The 12,360-nt window shown below is 45.8% G+C and overlaps 1 protein-coding gene across 2 annotated transcripts in view; it reads right to left on the bottom strand.

Annotated features, from left to right (window-relative positions):
* The window catches only part of khdrbs3 (KH domain containing, RNA binding, signal transduction associated 3), a 104,418-nt gene extending 95,941 nt beyond the window's left edge, over window positions 1-8,477 (bottom strand). The window contains exons 1-2 of one of the 2 annotated variants that reach the window (XM_035635412.2): window positions 8,230-8,477; window positions 7,917-8,065 (exon numbers count right to left, since the gene is read on the bottom strand). In XM_035635412.2, coding sequence (XP_035491305.2) covers window positions 7,917-8,007 — 91 coding nt within the window. In that variant the 5' untranslated portion in view covers window positions 8,008-8,065; window positions 8,230-8,477. Of the gene's footprint in view, window positions 1-7,916 lie in introns of both variants that reach the window. The other variant, XR_007030806.1, reaches the window with a different exon arrangement.
* Between the last annotated feature and the right edge of the window lie 3,883 nt (window positions 8,478-12,360).

Raw genomic sequence — 12,360 nt, 5'->3', positions numbered from 1 at the left:
GCGTTATCATCCAATGAGACGATGATTGATGGATGCGTAATCGTCCTCGGATCGTGTAGGTGATGGTTTGGGCTCCTACCCTGTCTGGCCAAGGCAGAACACTAGGGTTTTAGAGTCAAGTATGAACAAAGGTCAAGTGAAAAGGCCAAGATTTAACGCCAGCTTGTCTTGTTTACTCAATAAACTAATTTAAATCCCATTTCAAAGGGTTTAGACCATGTTTAACATTGAGGACTCTTTGTTAACACATTAAGACTGGATGCAGCAAGCGTGTATGCAACGTTTGCTCGCTTCTCCCGCTTGAGCCGAAATTCCAGTGCTGCACGTTTAATAGGATTTTTCTTTTTTGGAGAAACTTGACTGATGCACTGTGATTCGCTGTAAAATACGCACGGGGTATTTTTGCTTGTTCTCTCCGGCGGCCTGAGCCATCAAAAAGTTTTCCCGAAGACGCGAAGTTCAGACAATGGCCGATGACCCGAGGGAGGGGAGCGACACTGAGGCAGAGCACTTGGACGAAAACGACGATAAGGACTTGGAAGACTCGTAGACAGATGTTGAGGTGTGAGGGTGAGAGACACAGGATTTCTGTGAGTATCACCTCAAGCCAGATGTAGGGATTGACCCAATACGATGCCACCTTTGCCTCCGAAGCAGATAGAAACATGGAATAAAAACCTTTTTAAGAGCTCAAACCGTTGACATTCATTGCAAATCACTGCCTGTAGCCCGAGTGTTCACCAACATGAAAAAACATGGACAAACTAAAAAAGGAGGTTGAACCGAAGAACAGAAAATGTTGACAAATGCGCTTGTTGTTTCCAGTCGTGTCGAGTTCCCGGGGCAACGGTAATGATTCACTATGAAAGCCCCTCAAACTGTTTCCGTTTCATGTTTTTATCTGCTTCAGAGGCTGAGAAATAAAGGGGTTTAGTCGGTGTTGAATATTTCTGAACACCCTCAGGTTTTTAAAGGTTGCCTTTGAAACAATGCTCAGGTTTTTTTAAATTTGAAAAACAAGGGTTTGTGGAAAAACTGTCAAGGAAACTGTCACAAAAACTGTATTGCTATATCAAAAACTATACCCAGCAGTACCAGACCCAGACCTGGTCACGCACACTCTCTAAATGATCTCCTTCCTGGAGATGCGGAATCAGCTTTCAGCACTTCTCTTGCCCAAACAAGTGCAGTTTGCATTATTTAACCTGCCCTGGCTGGCCGCTTTAATTGGAGAGCGTCCTCTTGGATAGCTGTCCAGGCAGAGACAGCTCAAGGAAGGGGTTCCGGGGGATGCACACCCTTTGTGGCATTTGAAATATGAATGCAGCAATTGTTCCGGAGCAGCATGTTCTACACGGAGGTCTGACAGTCTCGACATCAGATGAACAAGCTGTGCCGGAGGCGAGCCGCGTGCCAGGTGGTGGAGAGCGGCACGCCGATGTGGGGCAATGAGATTGCGGGGATGATGACAGATATGCGGGGGAAAAGACCGGTGGACCACCAGATGGAGGAGGAGCGAACGCAAATAAATAAGTGCCGGATCCCGGCGTGGCTTTTAGACATGGTTTGAGCAGACAAACAAGTCGAGAAAACACGTATTTAAGGGAGAGTGAGATATTCCTTAATTAAAACTGTTCACTGTTGACATTTAAATGAGAAGGTTTTTACTGCCAACTGTCACTGCCTGGCAGATCGCGATCGAGTGACAACCCACCGTGACGTCGCCCGTTGATTTGTGAACTGTCGTTTTGGAAGCCTCGAGTTTGGCATTTGGGCCGACGCCATCTTGTTGTTGTTTTTTTTAAATCAGAACGAACCATATTTGGCGAAGCTCGTCCACTGCACGTGCAACCGTGCCGCGATTGGCCAGACCAGCCAAGTAGCCGCGCTGTAGCCACGCTCCAAAGCATAACCGTGATTTATCGTCCATTTTACCCTAAACTGGTCCATAATTTACCAAATGATCATCGCGCTGTATGAAGAACACTTGACACTGGAGGTTGAGACCATAAAATCCTTAGGAAAACGTGTACTGGCGTTAAAAAGCAAGTGAGAAGTAGATAGACTTCTAAAGAAATGGACTTATTTTTGCCACCAGTGAGGCGCCCTCTACTGGCGCGTTCGCATTGGCTTCATTTTACAGCCGCCGCGACGGCGTGCATTTTATATCCAGTTTATGTTCGCAATACTGAAAGGTTCTAAAAAAAATTTAGAAGGAGGACAAAATTTTCACAAGGTTCCTTACTTCAATATATGATTTTCATTGGGTCATAGAAAACCATTGATCAGTGCACCTTGAGTATATGTTCACAGTACATGTCAAGCTTATATATTTCAGCCACCTTTTTATCTTTCAGGCTACGTCCCAGTTGTCAGGCACAAAAGTATGCCCGTCCAAGCTAAAAGACTGCAGTTTCCTCCGAGGATGTTACGGGTACGTTACGATAAATTTGATGCCTTCTCATTGATAACTGCCGCGTCTGTTTGACTATGTGCGGAGGAACACGGGCGACTCGCGGCTGTGCTTCAGGTTTCGTATTTGAACCCTGTTGAAGCTTCGCGGGTGACGTATCTGAGTGACAGATGAGCCAAATGACAGCATCATTGGCTCATTACGCCTGCCATACGGAGTGAGAACACGTTTCGCTCATTAGCAGCGAAATCAATGCCGCCGCGCGACTCGCCCCGCGTCTGTAAGCGAGTTGCAGCCGGGTTTTACAGCCGGAGTCTGCCTGTGTTCACCGTGGCCCTCATTTCACCCCTGGATTCCAGAGGGAGCTGCAGCAGAGCGAAGACGCAGCTCTGCAAACACCTCTGCGGCCTTCCCATGCTCGACCGAATGCGAAGTGGGTTTTTTTCCTGGACCCCCCCCCGCCCCCCACCCCCCGCTCCAATCTGCCTTCTTACAGGTTCACTTGCGAGCTCACTTCATCTGCGGGTCAAATCACCGGCCGGCCCTCGGCCTCCGCCTGGTCCAAGCGCCGCGGTGGCAGCGCCTGCACCTCGCCGCGTGGCTCGGCGTGTCGGAGCCTGCCGCGGATCCGCAGATCCTTATCGCCGTCAGGCGATGTTTCCCCAACAAAACGATATCTCTGCCCTTGATCCCACGCCAGAGCTGATTTTTTTTGGTTCGCTTCTGGGCTTTCCGACCCAGGAACTGCCACCGCTTGGGCGCAAAGACTCAAGCCCGGCTCAAAATATGCCCCTTCCGCGCTGTTTGTGCGATGGAGATGTATGAATTTACAGCGAGGCATCGTGTCTGAAATGAGGACACTTTGCCCTTCTCAGTACGTGCAGATAGTGTATGTTTTTTTCTTGTTTTTTTCTTTGCTTGTTTTTCTTTGTGGGTAAGCAGACCGAGGCTGTAAATGTAATTCAAACATTGCGCCGGGCTCCTGCTGTGGAATGTCCAATTAAAAAGCACCCGATATGGGGCTTAAGTGTAGCACTGAGGTTTACAACGTCCAAACTGGGCCAGAGTGCGCTCCACGCTGCTCTGCAATCCACACACTTAACAAACAGAATACATCTGGTGCGCAAGGACACTTCTTTTTCTTTTTTTTTAACGTGGTAGTGTTAACCACAGTCTCTCCCGGCGGAGCCGAGCAATTCGTCACACTTTAGAGCAATTCCAATTGAATGACGAAGAAAGGATGAAAAAAAAATCGAATAATCTTAATAACAATACTTATGCAGTGTTTTCCACTTTCTGCCTGCGTGACGAGGGAGCGAAGCTCAAGAGATGACGGATTCAATACAAAAGTGCAACATCAAACAATTGATTCTCTTGCTTTTCTATCATACAGGCTTTCATTTCAATCCGGAGCCTGAGCAGTTCGATTCAATCGGCATCGGTTTCATCAGAAGCTGCAAGGTGACGCGCAGCCGCATGCGCACGCAGGTGCACGACGACTGGCGTGTGGCATCGACGGAGAGAGTAGCAGCTGCACATGACACCTGCCTCTAGAAAACCAAAGAATGTACAAGACAGAAAGACTTCAGTCAATGTTATATGGCGAAAATACATATTTATAATAAATATTTTTTAAAGCTGCAACAATTAAATCGATTGGCAATTGACTGGTAAATTAATCAGCAACCATTTTGATAATCGATTATAGAAAGATTCAAGATTGAAGATAAAAAATTGTCTAAATTCTCACATTTTAGCTTCTCAACTGTGAATATTTTTTGGTTTCTTTGCTCCTCTTTGACGTTAATGTGAAAAACCTTATATCTCATATGGGAAAAACGATCAAATAGTCATTAGTTGCAGCTTTAATTTTTTTATGTACTAATTATATTCTATTTTTAATTCTATGCACCTTGAATCCTTTGATTGAAAAATTTGTACGAATATTTCATCAAAGATAGGTCTGTAACAGATGATTTACACTATCTGTATCCAGGAATTTCTCTGGAGGATTCTTCACCATTGCGAGAAAACCGCTGAGCCCTGGCGGAGCTTTCCGAGTGCTCTTGCTTTATGTTGCTGGTTACTTATTTAAACCTTTGGTTGTAAGGATCTGGAATCAAATCTATTATTAGAGTCTATCAGCTCATTGGATCTTATATAGACTATTTTTTTAAATAATTTTTCCTTATTTCCTTAAAATGTTCTTGACTAAATCGATTGAATCGAAAATATCCCTTCCTTGTTTTGTCCGGTGAGCTCAGCCACATCTCAGGATCCTCGCGAACGTTGCCCAGATAAAACCCACTCAGATGCTCCGGTGTCACGACCTCCTGTATGTCTTGGCGAAGACAATGACGACGACGGACTGGTTTACGGAGGGCAAAGGGGCCAGACAATGGGTCAGGATCGGCTGTTTGCACGTTTGAACTGTGATCTGTGGTTTAATCTTTATTTCTCTCTCAAGCTGCTGTGTTCAAGAAGAAATGTTAGAAAAACACAAATAAATATTAAAAATACATGTGAGTTGCAGCCCTGGACAGGTACTTGGCAGGGCTGCACTGATTTAATGTAAATAACAGCTGCACTTTGCCTCACCCGAGGTGTTTCCCTACCTAGGAGCCTCTCATTAGTATGCTGCTGATGGGGTTTTCATTCCTTGTAGGCCGCTGGGCCTGCCCGTCTCTTATTTTGGGTTCGAGGAAATTTCTCCAGCTCCAAGTGTCTGCCGCTGACTGTATGAAGCTCGTCACAGGGGCAGAGATACGGCCCTTGCGGGAGAAGAGCCCTGCGAATGGCCCAACACTTATCAAAGCCGTCCGCCCCGTCCCCCAAGCTGCGAACACAATGCTCCCCTAATTTCTCCTGAATGGAAGTCTCTGCGGTACCCGGAGTAATCTCACACACTCGTGCCGTTTGAGTGCAGCAACTCTAGTTGCTCTAGCTCTGTCCCCCACCCCCCCCCACCCCCCTGCCAATTGCATAATCGAGTCCAGAACTCATCAGCAAGATGGCAGAAGAAGTGCTCTATTAAGCTGCGTCGTGTTCCATCTGTTGTGCGAGAGAGAGATAACAGTATTTACAGTTTTTGGAATCGCGGCACACTGTTTCGGCCAAATTTTTGTGCGCCGCAGAGTTCCCCCGTACTTCATGAAATGTCACGGATTAGCGCCGCCGCCTGCGATGGTGTCCAACAGCAATCTTTGCCCCCCCCCGCCAGAAATATCACAAACTAACTACAGTGGAGCCTCTCTATCTGGAACTTGTGTTCGGCGAAACTACTTCAATGTAAAACATGAGGGGGAGCGTTTACTCTAAATATTCTTTGTGGGCTTGTCCTGATTCGCATTCGGAGTATTCCATCACTTTTATTCCATTTTTTTTTTTAGGGGGGGGGAAATGGTAAATGTTTGTTGAGAGAAAAGTGGCAGGTAAGTGTCTTTCGAATGACAGCGAGTAGTCGGTGTTGCGCTCTTCTCTCTGTCAGCGGGGGGAATAAAAACAAACGACTAACCCAGATTCGAATAAAGAAACCAGCTGAAAACGGGGAAAATAAAAAATGCTGAGCAAAGCGGCCTCGTTTGCCTCGCATGCCGGAATGGATTCACAGCTCGCTGAAAGATACATTGACCAAAGTCTGTCAGGGTGTCATCGATGACTCCTACAGAGGACAGTGATTCTAATGTCACGATGCCGGATGCATGGGAACTGGATGCATGCGGGTCTGACATATTTCCTTTTCAAAAAGAGTTTTTAAAACTCATTCATCACAACTGTTTTAGCGGCGGGGCCATTGGAGGACAGAGCAGGAACTGTCGGCAGCGCTCAAAATGCAATTCATTTGGCCACGAAAACCCAATTAAAGGTGATTCAATTCGATTAAGTCAGAGGAGAAGATCTGCATATGTGATGCTGTGATGGACTCGGAGCTGAAACGATTAGTCACTTAATCGTCAGTTCCGTCGACAGAAAATCAACCGCCGACTGTTTTGGCGAACTACGAGTCCTTAAAGTCACGACTGATTAGCAACGAGTCGCTGTGTGAGCATTTTGCGGTTTCTCTCGATTTTCTTTTTTCGCGTCCTCGCGTCGGACAAAAGACGCTTAAAGGCAACTTGGCCTTTGGGACAATTGGTGAGGGACAACTGTCACCATTTTCCGATTCAGACTTTTTTATAACTTCACGCCGGATCAATTAATGGAGACAATATTTCAGTTCAGAATGTGGCAGTGTAGCCATATAGGGGGAAAAGTCATTCTGTTTGTCACCGAAACTCAAAGAGAGCAAAGGAGATTCAAAATAAAGGGCGCCTCGCGCCGCTGGGGGCCCTTTGGAATGTTTTATACGGACCCCTCGAGGTCCCCCGGGCAGCAGAAGGGACACGGCTGTAAGAGTAAAAAGAAAAACAGTCTGGTGCACCGGCTGCATCATGGAGGTTCACTGAAATTAGTTACAGTGCAGCAGCAGCAGCAGCAGGACCGTTCACAGTGAACTATAATGCTCCTTGTCTGTTACCTTCAGAAGCCAACGACTACCGGTCGACTGTGGGTCCAAGACAAAAGCCCACGAGTGGTAAACCCAAGATTGCTATCGCAGTGCATTTTCCCCACACGAGGAGCTCCGAGGAAGTGCTTTTGCACAAACATTTCGGACAGCTTCAAAGCAGAGAAGGCTGTGCCACGGATTAATTAAAGCGCCGCCGCCGCCGCCACTCCATCCTTTCAGAATTCCATTTTGGTCACGTCCACCTCTTCAAGGGAGGAAAACACATGTACTACTATTTGAATACGAGTGAGATTATTCCACTATGTGCTTGAACCACACACCGCGCACACACACACACACACACACACACACACACACACACACGTGTCTGCACTGGGTTAGAGAGGAGGTGCAGCCTGAAAATCGCTGAGGATGTCAAAGTGGTTTTAGTCTTCAGAGGTTTTCACCTCACTGCTGCCTCCATTCATAAACCGTGTATGTGTGTGTGTGTGTGCCATCATTTACCTTCATCAACGTTTTCTGTTTTTTGCAAGTTTAACCGAGCAATCGAACTACAAGTGCAAACAACATGAGTTTTTTTGTTGTTCTTCTTCTTTTCTTTTCTTTTCTTTTTTAATCAATTTTCGTTGTTCCCATGTTTGCCCTCTGATCTTCTAGATCAAATGCAAAAAAAAGTTGGCATCCTCTGGTTCATCTTTTGGATCGGGTACAGTCTTTTCTTTGTCTTTAGTCGTACACAGCAGAGGACTGGGCTGTATACCTTAGGTGTAGAACTGCCAGGGTGCCACAAAGAAGCACCTCACTGCGTAATTGTGTCCCAACAATGAGTACGTACAGTAACGCACGGCGGACTGGTGGTGCCACCGCAACACTGTGGCGTGCGGGTGCGCGTGTTCATGCGTGCGTGTGTGTGTGTCTGTGTGTGTGTGTGTGTGTGTGTGTGGACTCCGAACACTTTTCGCACATCAGCTCAGCTGATGGACGACGCGTGTTTACCTTGGTCCAGTAGCCGCAGGGAGTGCTGGAAGGACGGGTCCAGCGTGTCCTTCTCTGCCATGAGCTCCGGCAAGTACTTTTCGCTCTCCATCTCGTCCTGGACCTCGGGGCTCCGAGTAAAACGACTCAAATGTTGGGTTTTTTTCTTCCTTTCAAGTAAACGATATGAAAAAAAAACAACTTACTCAACGTCCAAACGGCTCCAAGTTTGAGCCTTTTCACGTGAAGAAGAAAACAGAGCACGCAGTCATTGGACCGTTTTCTTTTAGTCCTCGTGGAACACACGCGCACACGCACAGAGGGGCACACTCACGCGCGCGGCGGGCGGGCGGGCGCGCACACACGCACGCGCGCACAGCGAGCAGCTCGGACCTGAGCCGGAGGCTTCTGTGATCCCGTCGACGCGTCGTTCAGCCCGCAGAGCCGCCGCTTTACGCATCCCAGCACAGCGCGCGGCCGAGGTTCCCGGTGCTCTCCGGTGGCGGACGGGCTCGTCTGAGGCGCCCCCTCGGTCGCATCCAGTGCCTCGGCTGCGGCTGCGGCAGCTATTGGTCGGCGAGACGCGCGCGCGCGCGGCGCGGCGCGGCGCAAGGGGCGGGGCGACGGTGAGACGGTGCGCCGGAGCGGTCCGCGGGTGCTGAGTCCCGCCGTCACCGTGTTATTATCACGGTGGGGGGCAGAGAGAGAAAGTAATACTCATCTTACTGTCCTTTAGAACAACAGTGGAATATGTATTTGATAAAAAAAAACAACAACAACGAAAAAAAAGTATACATTGACACCATTCAACAAAACCTCCATGCCCGTGCGAGAAATAAATAAAAAACAGATGTGAGTACAAAGTGATTGATTATATCACAGCCGATTGAATACTAAAAGACACACCACGTGCAACGTAAACCAACGACCATAGACTGTGTTGTGCGCTCCGGTACCAGTCGTCCCAGCCAACGTGACATGTGGTTGGTAACACTGCAACAACGTTTGAAATAAATATTTGTGACTGACATTATAAGTCTTAAAAATTACGGGGTTTTTTTATTTGTATTAGTGGTAGTTTGCACCACTATATTTTGATTCTAATAAATTAAATCAAATAAACGTTAACTAAACAGAAGTTACATGTGATGGTTAGTGTTCTTGGCATACAGTAAATGTTTTATTAAAATATGAAGTATTAGAGACTGTCATCCATATTCTGAGATGTAGCTCTTTAGTTCCATTTAATCCTACAGATGTGACATAGCAGTGTTGTCAACATAAAAGTGTGAGCTACACTCTTTAGTGGACTTCACATTTTTCATTATCTGAAGCATTTATCACACTCATTTATTAATTTTAATCCTACAGTCACGATATGGACGTGGTGATGAGTTTGTCCGGCGAGGTGTCCAGAGAGCTGCAGACCGTGGCGTGCTGTGTTTGGCTGGTGGACTGGGGTGGAAAAAAAGTCTTCTTCCACTCTGTTTCCACTCTGTGAGGAAGAGCAGCAGCTGACGTCCTCATCATCCCTGTGGTGACGACAACCTGAGGGAGATCAGTAGCATCAGGCTGGTCCACATGAAGACGACCTGCAGCAGACTCACCTCCAGCACCTTGTGAAGGGGACCTGGAACTGCTACAGTTGGCAGCGTCACTGCTATTGAATTTGGCCTTCAGGACACACTTTGCTAAGTCTAAACATGTCCCTGACTATCATGGACAATGTTGAGTTTATTTTATGTACATCAATGTTGATAATAAAATACCAACTATAGCTACAACACTTATTACCTCTGCTCTCATCCTCCCCTACAGTCCCACACTGTATCCCCTTCTCCTCCCACCACATGGACTCTGCACCTCTGGGCTCATTCTGAGCTCAGCTGTTACTGCTTGCACAGGCCCAGTCTGTATATTAAATGTGTTCTATAATTTAAATATTGTCCACCTTTTTGTGTTTTGTACCTTCACTAAAAATAAATCTGAGAGTTAATCTATAACTTCTAGTTCTGGCTAATGAATTATGTTGATATCATAACTATTTGTGTCTTTAATACTGACTGAATATGTTAGATTTCACATTCAAATCTGACTATAAATTGACAAATAACTCATAAACTGCAGATAAAACCTTAAGCAATAACAGGTTTGGTTGATTTAAATATATTTTAAAAGCTTTGTAACAGTGCATGTAATGATAAGAACTGAGTGATTCATTTTTCTTCTTTGCTCTTGGAGACAGAACATGGTCAGCACAGTGGAGTCCTTCAGGCAGGTCCTTCCCTATTAACAAAGACACAAATAAAAAATAGAATGATAGGTTTGTAAATAAAGAGGTTAGTGTGCTTGTGTTCTGTAGATATTCAACTGTATTTGAATGTAGTTTTAGATTTAACAGAGTGCTACCATCACAGTGACTGTACAGTACAGTATGTATAGAATATTTAATTGTCATCAAAGCTTACGGGCACCTTTGTTCTCATGTTTCACTTGGGAAAAATATGACCATTAAGTTATTCACAAACCATATGTGGACCTGGGGTCAGTGCTGAAGGGATGAGCCCAGTTCAGTTCTGCCTCATGTTGACTTTCCACTGGTCCAGTCTGTCTGGATCATCTGCAGGAAAACTACACAGACAAACCGTCACAGGCGATCACAACAAGTCTGTTTCTGCATCATAATTATCTATCGTGTCGGTTTTAGTAAAACATATGAATCAGACTTCTTGTGTTCTTCTGTTTCATTTTAAGTTACCGCACAGACGCAATAAAAAAATTCATTACATACATTGCATACATATTATTCATCAAGTAGTAGCTGGAAATGTTCTCGGCTAGCCTCCGACACGGCGGTCGAGAAATCCCGTTCACTGACCGGGGCTTAGCTCAGGTGACAACGAGCGCTGCCAGCGGCCCAGCTGCCACCGAGCGGCTCACAAACAGTGGCGTCACCCGTCAATCAAGTTTCGACCCCTAATTATGCAGAATTTCAAACCTTAATATAATATAAATGGAGGAGTTATAAAAAAAATTAGCCAACCTCAAGCGGGCATCTAGTGAACTGCAGTTTATAGCACTTCCGCATAGGTTTCATTTCTCAGACTCGGGTGCTCGGTTGGTTCTACTGCCAGAAAAATCACAAAAATCAGGCTTTAATATCACAGTGTCCATTTCATATTGTACTTTGTTTTATGTTCCGATTCCCACACATAAACAAGCAAATTACCAAAAACGCAGCTGACACACAATGGATGTGCATGGGGCCTGTTGGGGTCCCCCTTGAGGTCTGGGACCCCTGAGCAGTGGGGCCATGCACTGCCGTGATCAAACCTTAGCTGTTAGGCTCATAAATTGTAGTTTCTTAGAGGGACCATCCATCCTGAAACCCCACTCATTTGACACGTTATAACTTCAGAACCTGGAATATAAGTTGAAACCTAATGTTTGTTGTATAAAAATATGCAGAAACTATACTTATAATTTGGAAGGTGCTAATAGGCCTTGTTTTTTTTTTTATCTAGGTAAGTTATCACTGATATTTCCAAACATCATAGAAAAGGATGACGAAGAACACCGCACCGATATCACTACGCACTACTATAGGTTTATGGAGAATGCCGTTAATATCTCTGCACTTACAGAATGAGTCAGCAGACAGACTGTTTGAGGGCTATCGCTGCTCTGCACATACATATTTTGTTCAATCACATTAGATATAAAAAAAAAAACACAAGGTGTGGACATCCAAATGACCTCTGAGAGCTGCCGACAGATATATGTACTGTAGATGAAATCATCACAGCGTTTCATCAGTGCAGAGGCCCCTACATTTGATGCAGATGATGCAGCCGTGCGGGACGTTGTTGTGGGTGAACAGGGCGAGAGTCGACTGACCTCATACGATATACAGATGTGCAGATGATGTATGTTAATAAAAAGGCGCAGTTGATGTGTTGTATTGTACAAGCCCGGCACAGTAACAGGAACATCTCAGGAGGCCACATAATTGTCCCCTTTGCTCATTTAAGCAATTGATTAGGAGCCCATGACTCCTCAGCTTTTCAATTGTCAGGACAAACCTGTCAATAGTTGTCAGGAAATGCGCATGCTTTTTCTCCCGGGCGTGTTTATGAATTCATTTACGCTGGGGCTAAAGGTCGTCGCCTGTAGTAAACACACAAAGCCCCCTGATCGCGACGAGAACCAAACCGGGTCTCAAGTTTTGTCGGGAAACAGAACAAGTGGAACAAGTGACGTTAAGCGGCAGACGCAGAGTTTGTCCAGACGGCAGATATCTAAAGATACGGCCACAAATCCGCTTTATCGGACATCCTGAGACTCACATTTCCTGGAAATATACAATAAAGCCGTCGTTATAGGAGAGTCTTTTTATAGACCCCTCCGTCCCTGTCTAATGTCCTGATTCAGTTTAGTTGGCCTTGTCTCTCATTGTGCTTGTGAT

This window comes from Scophthalmus maximus, chromosome 5 (genome assembly GCF_022379125.1).
Source record: "Scophthalmus maximus strain ysfricsl-2021 chromosome 5, ASM2237912v1, whole genome shotgun sequence".
NCBI lineage: Eukaryota > Metazoa > Chordata > Actinopteri > Pleuronectiformes > Scophthalmidae > Scophthalmus > Scophthalmus maximus.
Note: the sequence above shows the minus strand (reverse complement) of the source record. Positions and strands in the feature narration are given on the sequence as shown.